The 21277-nt window shown below is 46.3% G+C and overlaps 1 protein-coding gene and 1 long non-coding RNA gene across 6 annotated transcripts in view; one reads left to right on the top strand and one right to left on the bottom strand.

Moving 5' to 3' along the window:
* Window positions 1-10025: 10025 nt before the first annotated feature.
* LOC115947383 (uncharacterized) lies at window positions 10026-16244 on the top strand. The gene is made up of 3 exons (XR_004081304.2): window positions 10026-10931; window positions 12288-12472; window positions 15146-16244. It is a non-coding gene; the product is annotated as an uncharacterized lncRNA (long non-coding RNA).
* Window positions 16245-17931: 1687 nt separating this feature from the next.
* Window positions 17932-21277, bottom strand: part of PRDM1 (PR/SET domain 1) — a 99384-nt gene continuing 96038 nt past the window's right edge. For all 5 annotated transcript variants that reach the window (XM_005154662.3, XM_031053972.1, XM_034060358.1 and 2 more), the window contains 3 exons: window positions 19331-20439; window positions 18893-19021; window positions 17932-18507 (listed from right to left, as the gene is read on the bottom strand). In XM_005154662.3, coding sequence (XP_005154719.1) covers window positions 17932-18507; window positions 18893-19021; window positions 19331-20439 — 1814 coding nt within the window. The remainder of the gene's footprint in view (window positions 18508-18892; window positions 19022-19330; window positions 20440-21277) is intronic.

The following is a 21277-nucleotide window of genomic DNA, read 5'->3' as shown; positions in this document are numbered from 1 at the left end:
CCTGAAATTATGTGGTTTAGCCTACAAGTGAAACTTAATTGGGCCAGGTGAAAGGTTTGGATTTGATAAATTACTTGGTATATGTTTTGTGAACTTTTGTTGCTGTTCTGCCTTTTCAGTCAGGAAATACTAAAAACTCTGGACAAGATGAGTTAGTGAAAGTAATGCAACAGCTTAGATAATGTAACTTTCATGATGGCTAAAGGATGGCTCAACATCAATTATACATGATCAGTAAGCTAAAATTATAGCCTGACAGTACTTAGGAGGGGACTTGGAGGATGTGTGTAATATATTTCCCTCCTTCAAAAACTTGTTGGACTAGCAGTCTGACTACAGGAAAATCACTGTAATTTAGCTTTTGTTGGCAGTATTGGCAGTGGAATCTAGGGCATAAATACATCGCTTTGTATGTATCTTGGACCAGATCTAACATGGGAGTAAGTGAATATGGGAGAGTTTGCACTGCTGTCACTTCTTTTCTTGAGCAGGAGCAACTCAGGTTTGGCCATGCAGGAAAGCAGACATGCACTTAATTACCTTTAGTTCCTCCCAGATATCCTACTGAATGGAGACGAGCCACATGTTATCCAATCTTAACAAAGGGACACTGGTGAGTGGCAGAGCTGCTCAAGTTGCCATGGAGAAAGCACATGGGGACATTCATAGTTCAAGGTTTCAGGATGGTTCAAGGTTCCAGCTCCTGTCTGGAACAAAAGCAGCAACCACTGCTCTCCAGACTATCCTCATGCCTCTCATCTGGCACAAACATTCCTGTTTCCTTCCACCCAGTCCCTGGGAAACATTTGACACAGCTCATGACCTTTGCTTTGGGGTGTCAGGGGCAGAATTTGTTTCTCATGGTAGGTGGAGACTACAAACAAGGAGTACTGTGGGTCTTGGTTTTAAATTGTGGAAGAGTAGGACAGCCAAGGTTTATAACGCATGCATCTGGCTCCGGCTCCTTGAGCTGAAGAAGCACTCATGGTGACAGGTTTTGCCAAATAAATTAGCATAAGCAGACTCAGGCCAGCCCCAAGTGTGTCACTGCCCACTTTGGTAGTCCCTTTGCCCCACTTGTGAGAAGCCAAGGAATCATTGTAACCCAAAGTGGCATCCATTTGAGTCTGTGCCAGTGAGCACCTGTTAATAGGGCTTTGCTGAGGTCTTTGACATCCAAACATAGATAAGCTGCTCTTGCGGGTTAGGAGATTTGAAACTGCTGGGCTGAAATCCAGCACATTATAACCCAAGCTCTTTACCTTTCCTTTGGTTAATAGGTACTTGAACTATTTGGCAGGGATCCAGTGAGGTCTGCTAGGCCTGCAATGGGGCAAGGAGTTACATGAAGAGACCCAATTTCTAATTAATCCAGTGCCTTTGTAACTCCGTAAGTGGCTTGCCAGAGTCACACCAGTGCAGGGTCACCCGTGTCTTCTGAATGCAAGATGGGGTAGATGAGGCTTCAAAACTGAACTTCAGTACAGATCATTAGCATTTTTAAATCATCCATTGAAAATGTATCTATCTGTGTGATTACATCTGGAGGGGCAGAAACCAGAGCAGAGGTAACTGCTCTGATGTTTCATGGTTGATGTGGGCTGCAGTTCAGCATTGCCCTGGGCTCTCTGCTGAGGCTGTTCTTTGCATAAAGTAGAACTTTGCACGGAGCTGTTCTTGGTGTCACTTGTGTTTAGAGGAGATGAGAATGAACCATGAACCAAAATGTATAGTAATGTTTTCTTCTTTCTAAATTTCTGATAGTAGGTACTGGGTATGGGAAATTGCTTTGCTGCACCAGTCTGGAAGTGTTAGTATAGCTTTGACTGATGTTGATGGTCCTTGCTTGCTGCAGATGTGCTTTGGCTTTACTAAGACACATGATTGTTTTTTATATGCTCTTGTTTCATGGCAAGTTATCTTTCAAAGGTGATCTGTACCCTGTGCTGCTGAAGGATGTTGCGTGTGAAAACATGATGACCTGGTAACTCTAATACATGACAGAGCTTTTTGGTCTAGTAGCATCATGGTGAATACCTCTTTTCAGCAACTGGGACAGCGTTTGCTAGCAAAAGGCCTGATCAACATATTACTTGTATGGTCAACTGATCAAAGCCATGATTAGAAGTGCAGTGCTGTCAGTACAGAGTCCTCTGTTGCTGACTGTGTCTGAAACAATGGTCGTCTACAATAAATGGTGGTTCAGTGCACACCCTTGGTATACCTCTTTGTTGCTTTAACAACTCATCCTTACAGGGGATTTCAGGTTACTCAAATTTTACTTGCTGAAAGAGAAATCATTTTTAAAACCCCAGGCTAATAAGAAGCCTCACACAGGAAGCTTATTTCATTGATTGAGACAGGCTCTGTAAATACAGTGTGTTTATTAATATGGTCTAAGTTGAGATAAAAGATCTAAGAAACAAACCTCAGGTTGCCTGAGTCGTGTGTGGTATATGTTTAATGAATTTTCACTTAATCATCCATTAATATGCATGATTAAAATAAACATGGCAATTGAACAGCACAGCACTAAGTACTGTTCTGAAAGAAAACCACATTGGGTAAACTAAACCAACTGCATTTCTCACTAATCTACACAAGGCATTTCATTTAAAAGGAGAATTTATAGTATTTGAAATATCCTACCACATACTGAAACCTTTAGTGTAACTGCCACTTTCTGACTATCACATATTGAAATACTTGTGGCACATAGTGAAATTTATGTTACATAGTGTAAAATATATAGTGAAACCGAACTGATGTATAATGAGACACACATGTGCCTGCAATGACTTATCAGTTCCATTATTTTCTAACTAACATTATTTTCACGATCAAGTTTTTCTGGGTCAGGAGAAGACAATGAATGGTGAAGACCAGGACTTGGTATTTAAATGGAAAATGTAGACCTGAACTTGCACAAAAAAACCCTCGAGTTATCCTTTGTCCTTTTCTCAGATCAATTCTAAATGCAAAGTCTGCTAATGGCTACAACATGTCCCTCTTTCGCTGCCAAAGCTTCATTACGAACATCAACATCACCCCAGCCAGGGAAATACCACCAGCCACAAGTGGAGAGGCCGAGTGCCCAGTTCTCAGCAGCTTTTACCACTGTGGGGCTGCCACATGAGAGACCATGGTGAGGTGGGAGCATCCTTGCAGGAGCACCTAAACACGGGTTTGGTCTTTCAGACCTACTCAGGTGTTATGCGAGCATCTCAGACCTGACCTTCACCAGTGCTCCAGCCTTCCTGTGAAGGCTTGGGGTGGAAAGACAGCTGCGATGGTGCCTGACCTGCAAAGCTTCCCTCTGCTGCTGAGGTGTGTTTTTCCTTACTTAAGCCATGTCCTGACTACGTAGCCAATCACCCCTGTGGGCAGGGCGGGCAGGCTGGCCGCTGGGTGTGCCGGTGGAGGAGGGCTGCAGCAGCCGGTCCAGCAGCTGCTGCCCTCCTGGCGACCTGGGGCGCTCCTCTGTGGGGCTCTTGCTTGCAATTCACGCTTGCTCTCCAACCTCAGCGGCGGTTTGGGCTGGTGATGTCACCTCTGGGGTGGTTGGCTTGGGAGGCGGTGTCATCCCTGTCCTGGTGGACCGCGGTCTTGCAGGACCCACCCGGCACAGGGCCGCAGGGCTTCACCTGCCCGGGGCTTCCCACAAGCCTTGGACCACAAAGACAGACCTGTCTTTGAGAGCTGGCCAAAACCAAAGCCAAGATCTCAATGCTGCTCAAGCAAATGAAGGGGGAATAAACCACAAATCTCACATGTCCTTGACCAGTCCTACTCCCACCTCCATGAAAGGACTTTCTTTTATAGGTTATGTTTTACCTGGCTTTGCACTAATGTCAGTGTGACCAAAGCATTTACCACTCCGAAAGTGGTGACAGCAATGAAGTTCCTCTTTGCCATCTTCTTCAGTAGAGCTCAAGTCAAGGTATGTTAGTCCAATCCTAGCCATTGGACTACAGGCCTTTTGCTAAAGCAAAATAATCTAGGCCATACTGAAACTGAAAGACCTTCCTACTTCATGGCTGTTGTGCAATTGATGCTCATCAAGGATGGTTGGAGGCACAAGACAAAACACACCCTGCGTTTGAGGGTAAGGTATATTAACCTTTCCACTTGGAATGTCTAATTGCTCAAATATTGCGAACATTGTTCAAACTGCCAGATATGTTAGGGAGCAGGCAGAACTGGTGGGACAGCTCTATATAAGGGGCATGACAAATTTATTGGGTAAATTGTATGGGAGTGCTTAACCCTTCTCTCTGTTCTGTTTTTTGTAAGGACAACTGCCAAGTAGAGTTGATCATGACTAATTCATGTGAGGAAATAGCACAGAGAAGTTAAACAGCAACAACCAGTTTGATTTCACTTGTTACCAATAAGGCCTAACTTAAGTTTCAAAAGTAGATGAAAGGTAAATTTGCCATTTGCTCTCTATGTTTTAAAATCTGCAAGAGAGCTTGAAGAGCGGTGTGCTTTGCATGATGTTTTTAAAGCAGGGGGAGGAGACAAACACAATTTAATTCCCATTTGTACCAGGACAAAAAGTCTCCAAAGCATTGAACTTGTCTTTTGTTTTTTGTTCTTCCCCATTCCTGGCTTTTTAAAACCATTCTAGATCGTAATCATAGTCATCCCTGAAGCAGGGCAGAGCATATACAGGCTCCTGTCAATGCCAAAACTGACCAAGATGATACAGAAACAATAAATGAGAAATTGCCTTAGGGAGAAGGAGAAATAAGCAGAAAACATATCTTGAGTACCTGAGTATCAATGCTAACTAACAGCATATTAGGCATGAATATTCCACAGGTGGTACAATCACCTACTACCCCATTTTTGACCTGTCATCTCCCCTGAATCAAAGGGCGCGACAATGGTGACAATGAGTGGATGAGGAACTCCATATTTAGGCAACATTGTAGATTATCTGGTGACAGGGAAACAGAAACCTTTCATAATGCTAGGAGGAAAATTCATACAGTAATCCCAGAATAATAGATTTTTAATCCTAGATTGTTTCCTTGTATGATACAAACTACTCAGTGTCATCCACCCCTTTGAGCCCCTCTGCAGCTTCATTGAGAGAAATCGTTTCCTTTTGGAAGGTGCTCAGTCCAGACTGAAACATTTCCCAATTCCTCCATCTCTGTGGCTAGATTGTTCTTTAACTATAACAGAATAGAGCAAAACCGCTGCATCTTTTCAAAGATACAGAATTACTATTCCTCTGAGCTAACTTCAGTAAGCCAAGCACACGGCTGAGCTTTCATGAGATTAGGTTTAAACACAGCTCTTTTCATTAAAGTGATTGATTTAAATGTCCACTACATTGGCTGTAGATGAAGACTGTCCAAAATCAGGCTGCCAAGGTGGGTCTGCCCTCTGCTGAGCTAGGTGGGTTCCTGTGAGGAGGCTGAAGGTAAATGGCTCTTCTGTATATCAGCAGCTCAGCAATTTTCTCCACATCTATGAATAAGCCGGCCATGATCACTTGCCAGTAGAAGGGACACTGCTAGTGTGAGCCCACTAGTAGATTTTCTTCTCTGGCTATCTGTATCCAGCCATGGAGATGTCAATGTGCTAAGAGCACCAGCTCCACATCGCTCCATTTTCTGCTCCAGGGAGAAGTATTAGCAAAGCAAGACGAGTCAAAATAAGGAAAACCCCAAGAAAGGGAGTAATTTGGCAATATTAACCCAGCAGAACACTGAAGGTGAGCTTTGCCAAGGTAACAGAAGTATTCTGAGGAGCCACAAAGCACTGTGGGTGTTATAGTTTGTCAAGTCATGGGTGAAATTTCGTGCCTCAGAGTAAAGTCAGAGATGAGAAACTCTGGGCCTTTCAATGTGGGAGAGCTGAGTCTGTCAAAATAGTTTCACTTTGCATCTACACACTGTGAAAAGGTGTTCTTCCTTCTCTTTTTTTTTCTCTCTTAGTGTTTCACCTCACCCTTGCCCTTAGTTGTGTTGTGCCCTTGCTTAGGAGCCACCAGGTTTTCCAAAGAAAAGGCAGCATCTCACTGCTTCCCTCCACCAGGAAATCTCCCTCTGGGAAGACTGAAGAAGTCAGTGGCTACCTTCCCCCATGGCCAGTGTGCTGATAGGGCTGGCAGCAGTGGCAGGGAGCCAGGAGCTCCGGGAATGATAGAGAAGGCAAGAGGATGGAGCTGGGCACAGGGTAGAGGAGAATGAGAAAGGTAACAGAGATGGCAAGAAAGAGTGTGGGGCTCACCATTCACCCATGCTAGAGTACATAACAGGTAACGTACTGCAGTGCTGCAGGCAGCAGCACTGGTAGCCTGATCCATGAAAAACGCCAATCCTGCTGTGTTGTACTTGCATACTGCAGGCCAGCTGTGGGGTGGGACAAATCTCCATGGTGAGTGTACTTTCCAAAACCCAGAGCCTCCCCAGGCAGCTGTGAGAACAGTACCGAGGTGGCAAGCTTGGGCACTCGGAGCTTGAGAAAAGCCAGAATTAGCAAGACTGAGTCAGGTCACTATGGACGTGCATAATGTTGTGGTCTTTACAGGATGCACATTAGCTTTCCCCATGGCCTTTGGCACTGGGAACCAAAGGAGGCTCTAATCTGTAAACCGTACACCTTGTTGGTGGTCTCTGTTGAAAGAGGTTGGGGGGTCAATGGAGGGGCCATCTCGGACAGGGAGCTGGGTGCTACACGGGGGTAACACATTTTTTGTCTTTTCTCATCCAAGGAGGTGTGCATAGCAGGGAGCAAGTCACTTAACCCTGATGTTCACAGGCTGTGAAACAATGCCCTCTGTTTTGAGGTACTCGGTCTGAAGGCATTGAGGTTTTCCAGTTAGGATGAGCTATGCTACAGTCAAGTAACACTTCACTGGATAAACTGGGATAAACTGCCCTGGAAAGTCTGGGCACCCAAAGAGAATGTTTGGCTTGTAACGCCTGTGTTTTGTTTCTTTTTCTGTTGTGCATAGGGATACCACCTCCCTCTCCCACATAGATGTTGAGTGACGCAAATGAAGCCTTCAACCATCCTCCTGACGGGCCAACTGAAAGCACTGAGGAGCAGCCAGCCCCAGCTGCAGAGCAGGGCAGGAGCACAAAGGGCAGACTGATGGAGATGAGAGGAGGGCATCCCTGCCCTGTCCCATGCAGGATGAGCATCTCCCACCTTCTGGAATGAGCAAGGTAGAAGTCATGTGGGAAAACCGGTGTGTGATCCTGGGAGAAAGGTCTGCTCCTGAAGTTTAAATGCAGACAAGCTTAATTAATTGTAGCATTTCACAACCTTTTGGTGCTTGACAATGCAACCTTGCTTGAGTTGAGCTGATGCAGGGAGAGAGGTGTGCATATTCAAGCAAGAGAAAGTAGCATCAGTGTTCTGATTAGAACAAGGTTTCCGTCATATACAGATGCATGTCCAACCTGATGCCTGTTTGTTTTCAAGTGATATGAAGTGAAGGCCCATTCAGTTTCAGCACACTTCTTGGGGCCCAGGCTTTTAATAGCGTGTAATATTTCTGGCAACAGATGAGAGCTAATATATTGTGTTTAAATCTGGGATGAGTTGTTGACCAGCTGTGGTCTATGTGCAGAGCTATCAAATGCTTTTCTTTGGATCATGTCAATTCCAGCCTGCAACCCACATGTGGGTCAGAGGCAGGACTGAGGACCGGCAGAAATAATCCATTTAATCTCATGGAGCCACGACTGCCCTGAAGAGCATTTGGTGCCATTGTCCTCTAACCATTCAACACCTCGGAAAGTTCTGGGTGAGCTGGCTCCTTTTCAGTGTTGCTCATTGGTTGATGGTGGGAGGCTTCTGCCCTTCTGTCTGCATCGGAGAGGTAAATTAGTTAAGCAGAGGCATGAATTATTTGCATGCAGCTGAGGTGGCAAATGTGTTATCTTAACAGCAGAAAAGGAAATGGTTCTCTATAGATTATTAGTTACTGAAAAAGCAAAGGCATGTCTTTTGTTGCCACCACACCACTGGTCTGACTGTTGAGTAGATACGGATCGATATCCCCCCTTCCTCCTTGCCCCCCTCACTCTTCACATTTTCACTTAGGCTGAGGTGAAGAGGTTTCACTTTAATTTATGTCATTCTTGTATTGCCAAATGCATGGCAGAGCAACCGAACTGGGTGTGATCTGACTCTCTGTTGTGTGCTCTCACATACAATCCGCTCGTGGGAAAATGCTGAGAGAAAATGGAAATTTAAGTGCTGCACCTAGCCACTGCGGTTTTTGGGGGTTTTAATAGTGCTTCATTTGTAAGCTCCTTGGGGCAGAGAGAGTTTTTGTTGCATTCAGGGTAGCTGTAGCCCATAAGTGAGGATTTCTAAATACTAGGGTATTGCAGATAATAGTACTGTAAGCAACTTGTTCTCTCTATGAACAACAAGCACACATGCTGTTACTTACTGCAGCATCTCAAAACAAGGTACAAATATTAGTCTTACACCTCAACTTGCACAAGCCTCGTGTCTATTCTACAAATGAGTTGGGCATTGTATGGGAAGGTCAACTGACTTGTTCCACACCTTGCTACCAGGTAGTGGAGGTACCAATGCCAAGACCCACTGGCTCCTGGGTCCCTGCCCTGGCTGCAAAACTGAGCTCTGGCCTTGAGGTACTGAAATTTCTAGACTGAAAAAAGAAGCCTTTCTTTGAATCTCCATTCCTAGATAAGGTTAAACTTGGGCACATTCCCCTGTGTAGATGCACATTGCTGTGTTTAGATCTAAGCAGTTACACTGAAATTAATTAAAAAACCCCAAACAACAGAAGCCAGTAGGAATAGCATCAATAGATATTCCCAGGCTTAAATACCCCAAATCTGAGGGAAATTATAATCTGTATCTGAACTCTGTGGCTGCATCCATTCCTAAATGTATTTTTGGAGTCAGACTCAGATGGGGTTGAGGTGTTTCCTCATGGTTAACGGGTGCAGAGGGAGTTGGCAGGCAGGAGGCCATCAGCAAAGGACTGAAATTTAGGATATTCATGTCTAGCAAGTCTCTTAGTTCTGCAGGGGTGCATGCTGCTTCAGGGGTGCGTGCTGGGTTTGATGGTCAGGGAGGGCCTCGTTTTCTGGCCTCCTTAATTTGGACAAGTAGCTGAGATTTTGAAGGAAACTGGGTTTCTTTTGTACTCCAGTATAGCCTGCACCCCCCTTCACTCCACAGCCTGTTTCTCTGTGGGATGCTTGCTAGCAGAATAAGGCTAATCCTGCCCTAGACAGCAGAATAACCTGTGCCACGTTGCCCCTGCCCCAGAGGAGCCTGAAACACTTGCACCTGTAGCCACTGTCCCACCCCATCACCTGGGTTTCTTTTTGAGCTCAAGCAAGACAAGTGACTGTGCAGCTAACACCACAGTCATTCCTGGATATTGTATCTGGGGGGGGGGCATTAAAAACCTCAGCCAGATCTGAGGGAGGAAATCTGCAGATGGCTCTTAGCTGCTATGTAGGTCATAACTTCATTTGAGAAACACTTGGGTATTCTGTGAACAAGGCTGCCAGTGAACTGTGGCACACAAGGAGGGTGAGAGGAGCCTGGGCTTCCCTGGGGAACTGTGCTGAACTCCTCCTGAGGGGCTCCAGATTTGGGGGGGGGTGGCATTTTTCTGCATGTTTTGGCAGCAACTGCTGAGGCTGCTGTGGGGTCTCTCTGCAGGGAACAGGCTTTTCTCAAGGGTGATGGAACACTGAGGCTGCTGCATGCAGCTGGAGGCCACACAGGACCCCCCCAGGTAGGAGGTGTAGGGATGGAGGATGTAGGGCACTTTTCAGTCACTGCCCACAGGGTGGGCAGCACGGACATAGGTGTGTAGTCTAAAAGATGAGAGGTTTTAGCAAGCAGATGTAGAGACAGCAATGCTCAGTTAGAATTCAGCTGCATGAAAGCCCCTTCTAACACAAACTGTTCTATGATTTTATGAGACCGTGAGTCTTTGGAGCCAAACCAGAGCTGCTTCCCAAGGGCCTTGGAAGCACCTGCCCTGCCCTTCCCTTGCTGCCATCTCTAATCACTGACACAATTTTGGTCAGTGGCTCGTGGCCAGGCTTTCTCAGGGCCAACCCAAGGAGGAATGGGGACAGGCAAGTGCCTCCTGCACTGCCTGGTTTGCAGCAGCCAGGCTGAGTCCCCAGTGCTGGAGCATCACTGCAAGGGCCGGAGGAGGTAGTGCAGGGTTTAGGGCAGTGAGGTGCCAGCCAGTGGCCAGTCAGGGTGCTGCTGAGGTTCCGGCTCTTGAGGTGACTTACTGCATTGTTGCTCCGGGCACGAGGATTTTGGCAAATTGGGATGCTCTGGTGAGAAAAAGGCTTCTGCTCAACACCTCACTCACCTTTCTGTGCTTAAAGGGTATTTCCCCAGTTCGCAGTATCAGGGTGCCGGGCACACCGTGAAGCTGTTTGGATTCTGTGTTGATAAGGCGAGTGCAAACTGTCCCCACAGCTCTCGAGAGCACAATCAAACTGAAACTTACCACTCAGAGTAGAAAGCGCACAACACCCACAGCTACAGACCTGCACAAATTGCTGCAATATAGGTTAGAAAAGGAGCCCTGTGTCTGCACCCGCTGGTCTCACTAAACACACACATACACAGCCTTCTCTGAATGACTGAGACCAGCGCGTGCTCCCTCCTGCACACCCAGCTCACTCGTCACAGCTCATTAAGCAGGCAGATTTTCACTTTTCAGGTGTCCTTGTTCCCCTTCGCTGCAGTTTCTGCGATGTTTTTAACCTCTGTTTCTCTCGTGACCAGCTGTCAGTGAAGTGAGACCTCCCGGGGACACCACCCAGCCCTGTTCACTGGGTCCCACCTGGGGACATGGAGCCTGCATGGCCAGAAGAAACCCAGCCCCAAAGAGTTTCTGCATGGGACTCTGAGGCTGACAAGAAGAGCAGAGCATGCACAAGGTAGAGTAAGGGTGGGGGAAAGCAAATACTTCCTGTGGTTTGCAGAGGAACAGAGGGTAGAAATTCCTGACACAAGGAAGCTGGAAACCAAAACTATAATATCCAAGAAAACCCATATAGACTGCTCCCTGCCACACTCCCCTCTTCCTGCCCTAAAGCTACCCTCTGCTTTGCTCATTTAAATTAGGATTTACCATGTAGAACACAACTGGTATAAGGCAGGAATGTTGGAGTCTCCATAATCCTAAGCCCAGTATCGCACTGTCATGACAGAGCCCTCAGCATGAGCAAACCAGGAAAAATGTGCTCAGCCTTTGATTTTGCTGTACATGGTTTCAATATTGCCGGAATTGCTTCTCTTCCCAGTGCAGTGCAGACACTTTGGGCAGGAATGCTGTAAGGAATCTCACTCAGTCCTTGGATAAGGAAATGATCAAGGACTTGCCTATTCACAATTAATGGAAAAAAAAGGAGCTGAAAGCCTTTATTAATCATTGCACAATAAGGAAGTCGCACTGGTTTGGCTCCCTTCAATAGGGCTATTTGGTCACACCTACCTAAGTGGTTTGGCATCCCAACCATCTCCCCAGGGAGGAGGGAAGGGCCACTGGCTTGCATGCCACCAGGGTGCCTGGCCACCAGCTCCTGAGTGCCAGTCTTCCTTTCCCTGAGAGACAGGCATCTCTTTTTAGATGTTCAAGATGTTACAAGTGTTCAAGGCTGGGCTGGATGGAGCTATGAGCAGCCTGCTGTAGTGGAAGGTGTCCCTGTTGGAAGCGGATGATCTTTAAGGTCCCTTCCAACCCAAACCTTTTCTGATTCTGTGATCTCTGCCCCCCACACACAGCATCACTGCCCATCTCCATGATCTGGGCATGGGTTTCTGCCCCAAGTCTTGGCATTGAAAGGGAGGAAGAAGTTCATGCATGCTCTGTGCCAGAGATTACCCCCTGCTAGCTGTGGGGGTCCTTGCTGGGAAGGGTATATATACCTCCCCAGGGTAGGTGCCACCTGCCCAGTGACCACAGCTCCTTGTGCTGAGCCTGGAACCTGGCTTACCTTTCACAGCAGCCAGTCTGTTTAACTCCCAGCTCCAGACAGCAGTTTGTGGCCAGATGTGATGGCTGACAGGTACCTCTGAAGTGCCAAGAGACAGATGTTCAGGCACTGGCTTTGGCTGGTGCACGGGGCCACATCGCCCTGCCCTTGGAGAGGGTGCTGGGGAGAATTTTATAGTGAGTGGTAGGACACAGACTCATAGGATGGTTTGGGTTGGAAGGGATCTTAAAGATCATCCAGTTCCAACTGCATCAGCACAGGATGAGACAACACTTCAGGAGCCCTTCTTTCTCTCAGGTGTCTTTCCTAGGTGACCTTTTGCAGAGCTGAATGGCCTGAGCCAGCAGAGCCTGTGCTGCCTGGAGGTGGAAAGCATCATCTAATCATCCCTGCACCGGGTTTTCCTGCACAGACTGCCATCCGACTTGTGTCAAGCTGTAAGCTGTCAGTGGAGGCAAGGAGGCTTGGCTTTGAAGCAAAAGGTGATGTCTGCTTGAATGTGCCTCTAAGCAATTGACATCTGACCCCTCTAGAATGGGACAAGAATGCAACCCTGCATCTGCAGCAGGCATCGAGGCAGCAGTGGCTTGGTGAGGATTAGCAGCTCCTCACCCCTGTGGCCACCACTGTGAACTGCTGGGAAATCTTCCCCAGCCTCTTTTATAAATGAGCAAAAGCAAAGTCATGTGTCTTGAGCCTTCTGCCACTGTTAGTGCAAATGTGGCCTTAGTGGGTGTGCAAACCTGCCCGCACTTTCACGTGTTGCTTGTGAGAATGGGAATGGCAGATGCTGGCTGCAGGTTGGTCTCTCTTCAGCATCTGATGAAAAATTAAACACCCGTGCTATTGGGAAGTGGTGTGTCTTTGACAAAAAGCCATGTTTCTGTGCTGTTCAGGTAGGACTGGGCAGTGCTGAAGTCACCAAAATTCCCATCTGTGCCCACACATCCCAGCTCAGGCAGCTGCCCTTTCCCTGCCAGTGTACCCCTGCCAGTCACAGAGGACGAGGAAGACCTCCCTCTCGCTGCCAGGGCAGCTCCCTGATGCTGGCGGTGAGTTTTGCTTAGGCCACCATGACAGCTTGTGTTTTGCAGATACCTGCCCTGTGACGGGCACATTCCTCGGCTGCGCCACATCCACTCAGCCCCAGCTCATGCAGTAATTAGCCAAGTGTTTCCTGGCTGCCTTTAATTACAGCCACAACTATTTCCCTCGCTCTAACGTAATGCCTCTGAACGACAGCAAAGGTTTTGGGCTGCATCCCGCGCAGTCCCAGCACATGTTGGGACACAGCCGTGCACCGGCAGCCACTGATTTGAACCCGAAGGGCTCATACCCCCTCAGTGAGTCACGTTTTTCATTTTCGACCTCAAGGCTGTAATTGCCGCACTGGGAATTAGCGGTGTCTCCCCCAGCACTCAGCTGAGAGGCACCGTGCTTTATAAACCAGCCAGAAGGGAGGGATCACACGATCACAGAATCACTGGGGGTGGAAGGGACCTCTGGGGATCATCCAGTCCAGGGTGAAACCACCTGTGTTTTAGTCTATGGCCATTGCTCCTTGTTCTGTTGCTGGGCACCACTGCAAAAAATCTGGCACCATGTTCCTGACACCCACCTTTGGGATATTTACATGCATTAATGAGATCCCCTCTCAGTCTTCTCTTCTCTAGACTAAATGGGCCCAGCTCCTGTAATCTCTCCTCATAAGAGAGGTGCTTCAGATCTTTGATCATCCTTACGGCCCTCCACTGGACCCTCTCCAAGAGCAACTTATCTTGTACTGAGGAGCCCAGCACTTGACATGGTACTCCAGATGTGGCCTCACCAGAGTCCAGTAGATGGGGAGGATCACCTCCCTCTATCACCTGCTGGCAACACTCCCAATGCACCCCAGGGATCATCCTTAGATCTGTGTTTGAGTCTATCTCAGCTGTAATTCACCCCGTTCAGTGGCAAAACAGCTCAGCTGGCAAAGCCCCGGAAGGAAAATGCATGTTGCCTTCCTGGCCACATCATCTTGGTCCCCACCATTTTCACACTGGTGGCAGCAAGGTACACATCAAGCCCATCTGCCCACAACTCTGTGCTGGGGGTGCACGGCCTTGCAGGGCTGCACTTTATGGCAGCATCCAAAAGGAGAAGCTTTCTTGCCCTGCACCTTGCTGAGGCTGTTAGGGTTATCTGACCTGGTGGTGCTGTTGCCACGGCTGAAACCTGCCATATTTCTGGTTGCAGTACATGCCCTCGGGCTTCCAGGGGCTGGGGGCTGCCAGCAACCCAGGCAGCAGCTGCCGGGCTCGGCCTCGTGAGGCTGTGATCTATAACGTGCATTGTCTTTTTATGTAATGTGTTTTATTAAACATCTTCTAAAGCTTACAAGTGTCCCCAGGACATAACTCTCCAGCGCAACGCAGCGCTCTGCCAAGAAATGAAGTATGATTTATGGTGGTAACGGTTATCCTCTGCTTTTCTTAAAAAACATTATTACAGCAATAGCTCTGTCGAGTACAGGACTGTAACATGCTGCATTTGGCACGTTTATGACAACAGTGCTCTGGTTTTCTTAACTCCACAGCTCGGTGCTGGCAGTATGTCAAATTCTTGAGACAGATGTTTAAATGAATTTTTTAAGAGGACAGTGAAATACTTCTAAAACATCATACGGCACTGAGTGTCTCAATATGAGCAGCAGCATTATTTCTTTAGCGTGCAGGTAGGGCAGGGCAGCACATGGCCTCTCTGGTTTCGATCTTGCAGTAAATGATGGAAGTAGCAAATGTTGAATTAGCTTTCTGGGCATCCCGGCCTGCTGTAACTTTCTGGCCGAGGTGGGGGAACGGACGGGCACTTGACCTGCTGGATATCATTCACATTCGCGTCTCCTTTGTGAGCAGTGAAAACAGATCCCCATTTGTTTTGAATGCAGTTCCCACCATGTTGATACAGGACTAAGTGGTCTCACGCTGACATTGCGACTGTGTCATTGTGGTCCCAGTGGTTAGGGTTTCAGGCCAGAAATGACAATCATTTGGGAAAATGTAAATGAGAACCCTGCTCGCATCTCTGCGAGGCACAGCGCAGTTGAGAATTTCCATCAAACACTGAAAATTCTTGGGGTTTAAAAAAATAATCATCCCATTTTGGGTTTTTAGGTATTGGCTAAGGCGAGGAGAGTGCTGTAGTTAACAAAGCCAGCGTGTTTGGCTCTGGCATGGCTGCTCACAACTTTCCAGCACGGAAAACCAGGAGCCCACAAAGGCAGAAGTCGGCATTGTCGGAGACATCATCGCCCTCGGCACAGAGCGTGTTTGCGGCTGGGAGGGGAGGGCACCCTGCAACGAAGCTCCACACGCACGCTCTCAGATTGAAGACAAGGGAAGCATCGGTAAAGCAATGAACACTTATATTTAATTTACATTTGACAATTTGCACATAAATAATGATGTAAACCAATACGTAAACATAGGATAGTTTGTTGTCCTAGCAAAGTAAAAAGCCTGTTAACTTTGGTCAGAGTCTTTCTTAAGAGAGACAAAAAAAAAAAACCCCAAAACACTGTTGATTGTTGCTACATTCACATGTAAAACGTCTAAGGGAAGGGGGAAACAGTAAAGAAAAGTAACAATTCTTAAAGCTGATGCATATAAATTCTTGTAAAATTTGTATCAAATACAAGAAAGCATTACAGGCAAATAATAGGAAAAGTGTGTGTCCAGTGACAGAGTAGTGATACTTTGGTTTATCCTACAAGTAAGTACTATATTTATGAACTATTGCTACATTTAAAAGATGTCAGCCTCACAATTTGCAGGAGTGGAAATGTAATGAACTGTAGGTAGTCCTTCAAAAGCTGTGTGGAGAGACTTGTATTTTGGGATCATCTGGTTTTAAACTGAAGGCATTAAGTTTGCTGATAAAGACCAGAGAGTCCTGGATTGCTGCAGTGGGCTACTTCAACATTCGTAAGAATATACCCCAGCAAAAAGGTACAGATAGCAGGAGGTGTGCAATAATGCTGCTTATAGTTATGCAAGTTGACCATGCAACTTGTTCATGGCAGGGTAAAACAAGATGAGGGGCTCATCCCACCAGAATTCCACCCTGCCCTCCACTATGCTCTGTGGATGCACCACACAAGGGTCCTATTTGGCTTCTGTTCAGGTTCTTTTAGCTATGTTTTCTGGCCCCATTTGGCCAGTGACCACCCACCTCCTTCTCTGCTGTACATGCTGCTGGGAAAGCAGGGGACTGATGGGGAACCCCTGTCCTGCAAACAGGGTCGTTCCTGCCTCGACACCACGTGTGGGTGACATTGCTCGGGTAAGGTGTTTGCAAGCTGGGGCTGCACCCGGAGTAAACACCTTAATACAACCTTCTCCTGGGTTTGAGGTCATTGGTAATATGCAAAACTGGATAACATTTGATTTTCACACTTAGATGAAAAATAGGTTTTATTACAGAGTTTGGCTCACAACTTAAGTGGTATAAATATATATACATATACATATATAGTATAGTGGTATAAATATATCTATAAATATACATGTATCTTTGCTATACCTCAAACGTCATCTTTGGGCTTAGCAAAACAAAAAGATAAAAGGATGTGCATTCTATCTTTCCCTGTGCACATTTTGGTTTCTTCTCTAAAGTAGCAAAGCATTTAGATAAAACAGCATTGTCTGCACCACTGGACACAAGCACTGAGGTAATTGTTGTTCAACAACTTTGCAATGCCCTTTTCTTCTTTAATTAAATTAACCACAAAATGTACAAACACAAATACTGAGAAAAATCTGAATCATACATGAAGGAAGGAGAAAAATGTATGTGCCAGGAAAGGACTTTGTTCCCCACTTCTACCCAGGCAAAGCGGGAGAGGAAAATACAAGTAAAACTGAACCCCTTCTTTCTCAGGGAATCTGACCATCTCTTTTTTTTTATCCCTGGAAGGCTCTGGCCAAATGAAAAACAAAAATAAAAGGAAATAGAAGAAACGAGTCTGACAAAACCCTCCTTTTAGGCAGAATATTAAGAATACTTGTGTGTTTGCTTTTAAACTGCTTTTGGAAAAGGAAGAGTGTACGTGGGATTGTGTTTTAGAAGAGCCACTTGAAGCTCATGCATTCCTTTGGTCATCAAGTTACACGACAATGCGTGGGGCTAGAACTGTGTCCTAAAAACCTGTGGGATCACCGTCCATGGCAGGTGGGTGTTTCCTGTGCCACATCTGCTCCTGGGACAGCTGCAGGGAGAAGAACCTCTCTCCTATCCTCAGAGAGCCAGGGGCAGCACTTTTGTCCCTGCTTGCTGCTACTCTGGGCTGGTTCTTTTTTTGTTTCCCATTCCAATTCCCAGCGGGGTGATTTGCACATAAAAGTAGACAGTGTTTTTTTTTCAAACCAACAGATCTAGGATTCTGCATGTCTAATGTCCAACTTTGGCAACAGGAAAAACCACATTTGTTTAAAAGACATCGGTACATAAAACACATTTACGGAAACCCCACTCTTAGGTTCTTGAAACAGATGTGCAGGAAAAAAAAAGTATCTACAAAGAATGGCCATAAAACAAAAATTAAAAACATTTAAAGTAAAAATTACAATGAATTTTCCAGTCATTGTAAACATTTTCCTAATTATTGCTTTTAGAATGATTAATTGCATAATAAATTATGAAGTACTATTACTGAAAAAATAATTATGGATATATGATTGTCTCTTAATAACTGGCGAGGCAATGCACAGTCCTTTGCCCCTTTTTATGCCCTGAGAAAACAGTAACTTTGGAGTTCCTTGTTTCAGTGGGAGAGCGTAGAGAAACTACTGTAAGCCAAGATTGCTTTGCAGCATTGAAACTATGTACAAGCAACTGCTACAGGCACCCTGACTTGCCAAGTCATAAATTAAAAAAAAAGAAATCACTTTGCCAAAAAGTCTTAAGGGTCCATTGGTTCAACTGTTTCTTGCTTGACCTTTACAGGTAACAGAGGTAGTGGGTGACCGTGAGGCAACTTCATAATTGACATATCTGACGACTCGTAAAGGTTGCATCCTGAGGAGATAAGTCCATTTCCCAGGTTCCTCTGTAGAGAGACTTTCAGATTAGCTCCTTCCATTTCCCGCCTGAGCATGGTCAGTATATCCTTCTCCACGATCGATGTTAAGTCGATATTGTCCTCCACTTCTTCCAACTTGTCGGCATTGTCACTGATGTCAAACTTCTCTATCTCCTCGTTGATTCGATTCAGCTCCTCCATGGACAGGCCAGAGGCAGGGGCGACAGGGCAGTTGCCCTTCAGGTGGACCTGGAGGCTGCAGAGGTGAATGTAGCTCTTGTGGCAGTGGATGCATTTATGGGGACGTTCCCGGGTGTGAAGACGCTTGTGCAGCTTCAGGTGCACAAACTGGGTGAATTTGGCTGGGCAGAGCTTGCACTGGTAAGGCTTCTCTCCAGAGTGGAGCCGCAGGTGGGTTTTGAGATTGCTGGTGCTGCTGAACCGCTTGTGACAAACCTAATGTGGGGGGTGGCAGAGAAACAGCGAATGAGTGGGAGGGGATTTTATGGTTTAAATCACAGACACCTAGGAGGAGATGGCAGGATGAAGCAGAAGCTTTTTATATCTTCATGCTTTCTCACAAAGGGGAAAAAATCCCCACCTTTTGCATTTAAATATTGCTGAGCAGCATTTTGAGCATGGCCGATGGCAAAACTGCATCAGGCAGATGTTGCTTTAGCAGGCTAAGGGCAACCCTGCTGTCTCCCAGGTGCTGCTGCACCAGGGCTGGAAGTGGCTGATACAGACTCCACCCCTGAGCAGCTAAGGGTTGGTCACACAGCCCTCCCTGCACGCTGCCCAGCCCTCCCTTTGAGAACATTATCTCTGTGGTGTTACGTACCTGACACTCATGGGGTTTTTCTCCTGTGTGTACCAGATAGTGCTTCTGGAGGTGAGCCAGCTGCGTGAAGCCTTTATTGCAAGTCTGGCATTTAAATGGTCTCTCTCCGCTGTGCACTCGGAGGTGAACCTAGGGAGAAACAAAGAAATTAGCAGTTTGCAGTCCCCAGTACTGTAACAAAAGTACTTTCAGGTGTTTCCCTCAGTTAGTGGAAGACTCCCATTGCCAAAATACAATGTTATCTAGTTAATTAGGTGGTGTGGGTATTAAAACACTGTCTTCACAACCACGCTTTCTTGCTGCTGGTGCCATGTTAAGCCCAGACTGATACACAACCTAACAAGCAAGGGAGGTCCATCCCTGCTTTTGCTAGATATATCCTACAGGGATAAATCAGAGCCCTCCAAGAAGGTTTGTGTTGTATCTTTGGCTGCCTACCTTCAGATTGGAGAGCTGGCCAAAGGTCTTCGAGCAAACGTTGCATTCGTACTTGATCTTTCCATTCTGCTTCTTCAGTGGGTATGGGAGGGTTTTGTAACCGGTCACATTCCTCTTACTTTTAATGAGATTCATGGCTTCTTCACCACCGGTGGCAGCCAACACCACTGAGGTAGGTTTAGGTTGCATTATGTGTTCTGAACTGGCTGCTGTACCAGCTGTGGGTGACCCGCTGGTAGGGCTGCATGGCTTGTCCTTCATGCTGGCAGCAGCGCCCGTGACAGAGAAGGCACTGTTAGGTGCAGGTATGAGGAAGTCTCTTGGATGATCAGGCTGCAGCAATCGACGGCCTCCTTCACTGGGCAGTGAACTGGGGAGTGTGGTGGGGTTCAGCATATGGTGGGAAAGGCTACCTCCACTGAGCAGGTTGCCATAGAGAGGGTACATCCTTGGGAAGAGATTGAAATTGTTGATGCCATTGATATTGTTCAAAGCACTCAGGTTATTACAGCTCATATTGAATGGAGGTATCAGGAATTTGGGGTAGTGGGGGTTATAGGATGGTAGAAAGGCAGGTGGGAGGTGGCCAGGGGGTGCATATCCAGGATAAGACCCCAATCCTTCCGAGCCATATGATCCGTTCAAGTAAGAGTAGGGCTCTCTGTGCTCTTGGGAAGTGGGTGCCAAGGGGGAAACCGTGACCCCTGGACTGCTGTGAGGGCTTGAACTTTTTAAGCTTTGGTCTGGGCTGCTCCTCCCAGAAGGACTTGGTGTAGTGGATGTCTGGATGGGTGAGTGAGTAATGTAGTTGGGTCTGTCCATCCCGTATGCTAAGGAAGCTTTCAGATAGTCTTCTGGAACATGAGGTCGGATTGGGTAAACAACTCGAGGGAAGAAACACCTCTCTGGGCTATAGTTCTTACGCAAATCATCCAAGTCTTTTTCTGGAGTAACTGGTGAAATGTTGGTCTGGAAGAAATCTTTTCCCTTCGGAGGATTGGATTCCATTTTCAGGATTTCTTTCACACTGTGCTCCTTCTTTGGGATGCTTTTCTGATAGAGCTCGTCTTTATCAGCACTGTGCTGCTTTGGATTAACGCTGGTTTGTGCTGAAATATAAAGACAAGGTAATAATTATTTAGATATGCCACTGTCATTATCTCTTTTCAAAACAGAATCTAACTCCCACAACTTTTGTGGGGAGGAAGAGCCACTTGCAGAGATGAGGAATCATTTCACTCACCAGAAAACTGATTTCTGTGTGAAGAAATGCCTGCTGGTACTAAGTGCTGATAAACAGCATTGTTAATTTATACCAACCAGTACATACAGATCTGGATGATGATTAATTTGCAGAGTGCTAGTCTCCACTTTACAAACTGATTTCACCTTTCTTTCCCCTTAAATTTGACTAGTTGAACGTCCATTTAGGCAGTATTTCTAATAAATGCGGTAACAAGCATTTGTTCACAATACAGGTTCAACAGAAGGGCTTTGCAGAACATAAGCTCCTAGAAATGTTCCTCAGTAAAATAACAAGGCATGACAAATCGGCTTTTGCCAAACCACAGCAGTCACTTCACCAGCCAGTTCAATTACTAACAGTACCGAAAAAACCATGGCTGGCTGGGATGAAAGCTGCCTTCAAAGAGTAGGTATTCTCCATCAGTAAACAGATCATTACTCATTAAATATACTGCTTAGGAACATCTACAACAAAGCAGACTATTTACTGCAGATTTCTGTGGCATTCGGTCTATGCAAAGCTCCTCTGCTTACAGCTGTACTTTATAGAAAAAACTGCTGAAGCAAAGCAAAAGGAAGCAAGACCGGTTGGCTCCAGCTTAACTTGAAATGTACTTTAAAGGAAAAAAACAATAAAAAGGAAAAAGAAATATTTATTTAGAAGGAAATAGAAGCTAGCATCCATTTGGCTCAGTTCAGAAC

This window comes from Melopsittacus undulatus, chromosome 3 (genome assembly GCF_012275295.1).
Source record: "Melopsittacus undulatus isolate bMelUnd1 chromosome 3, bMelUnd1.mat.Z, whole genome shotgun sequence".
In the NCBI taxonomy this organism is placed as follows: domain Eukaryota; kingdom Metazoa; phylum Chordata; class Aves; order Psittaciformes; family Psittaculidae; genus Melopsittacus; species Melopsittacus undulatus.
This window is presented reverse-complemented; position numbering and strand designations above follow the sequence as displayed.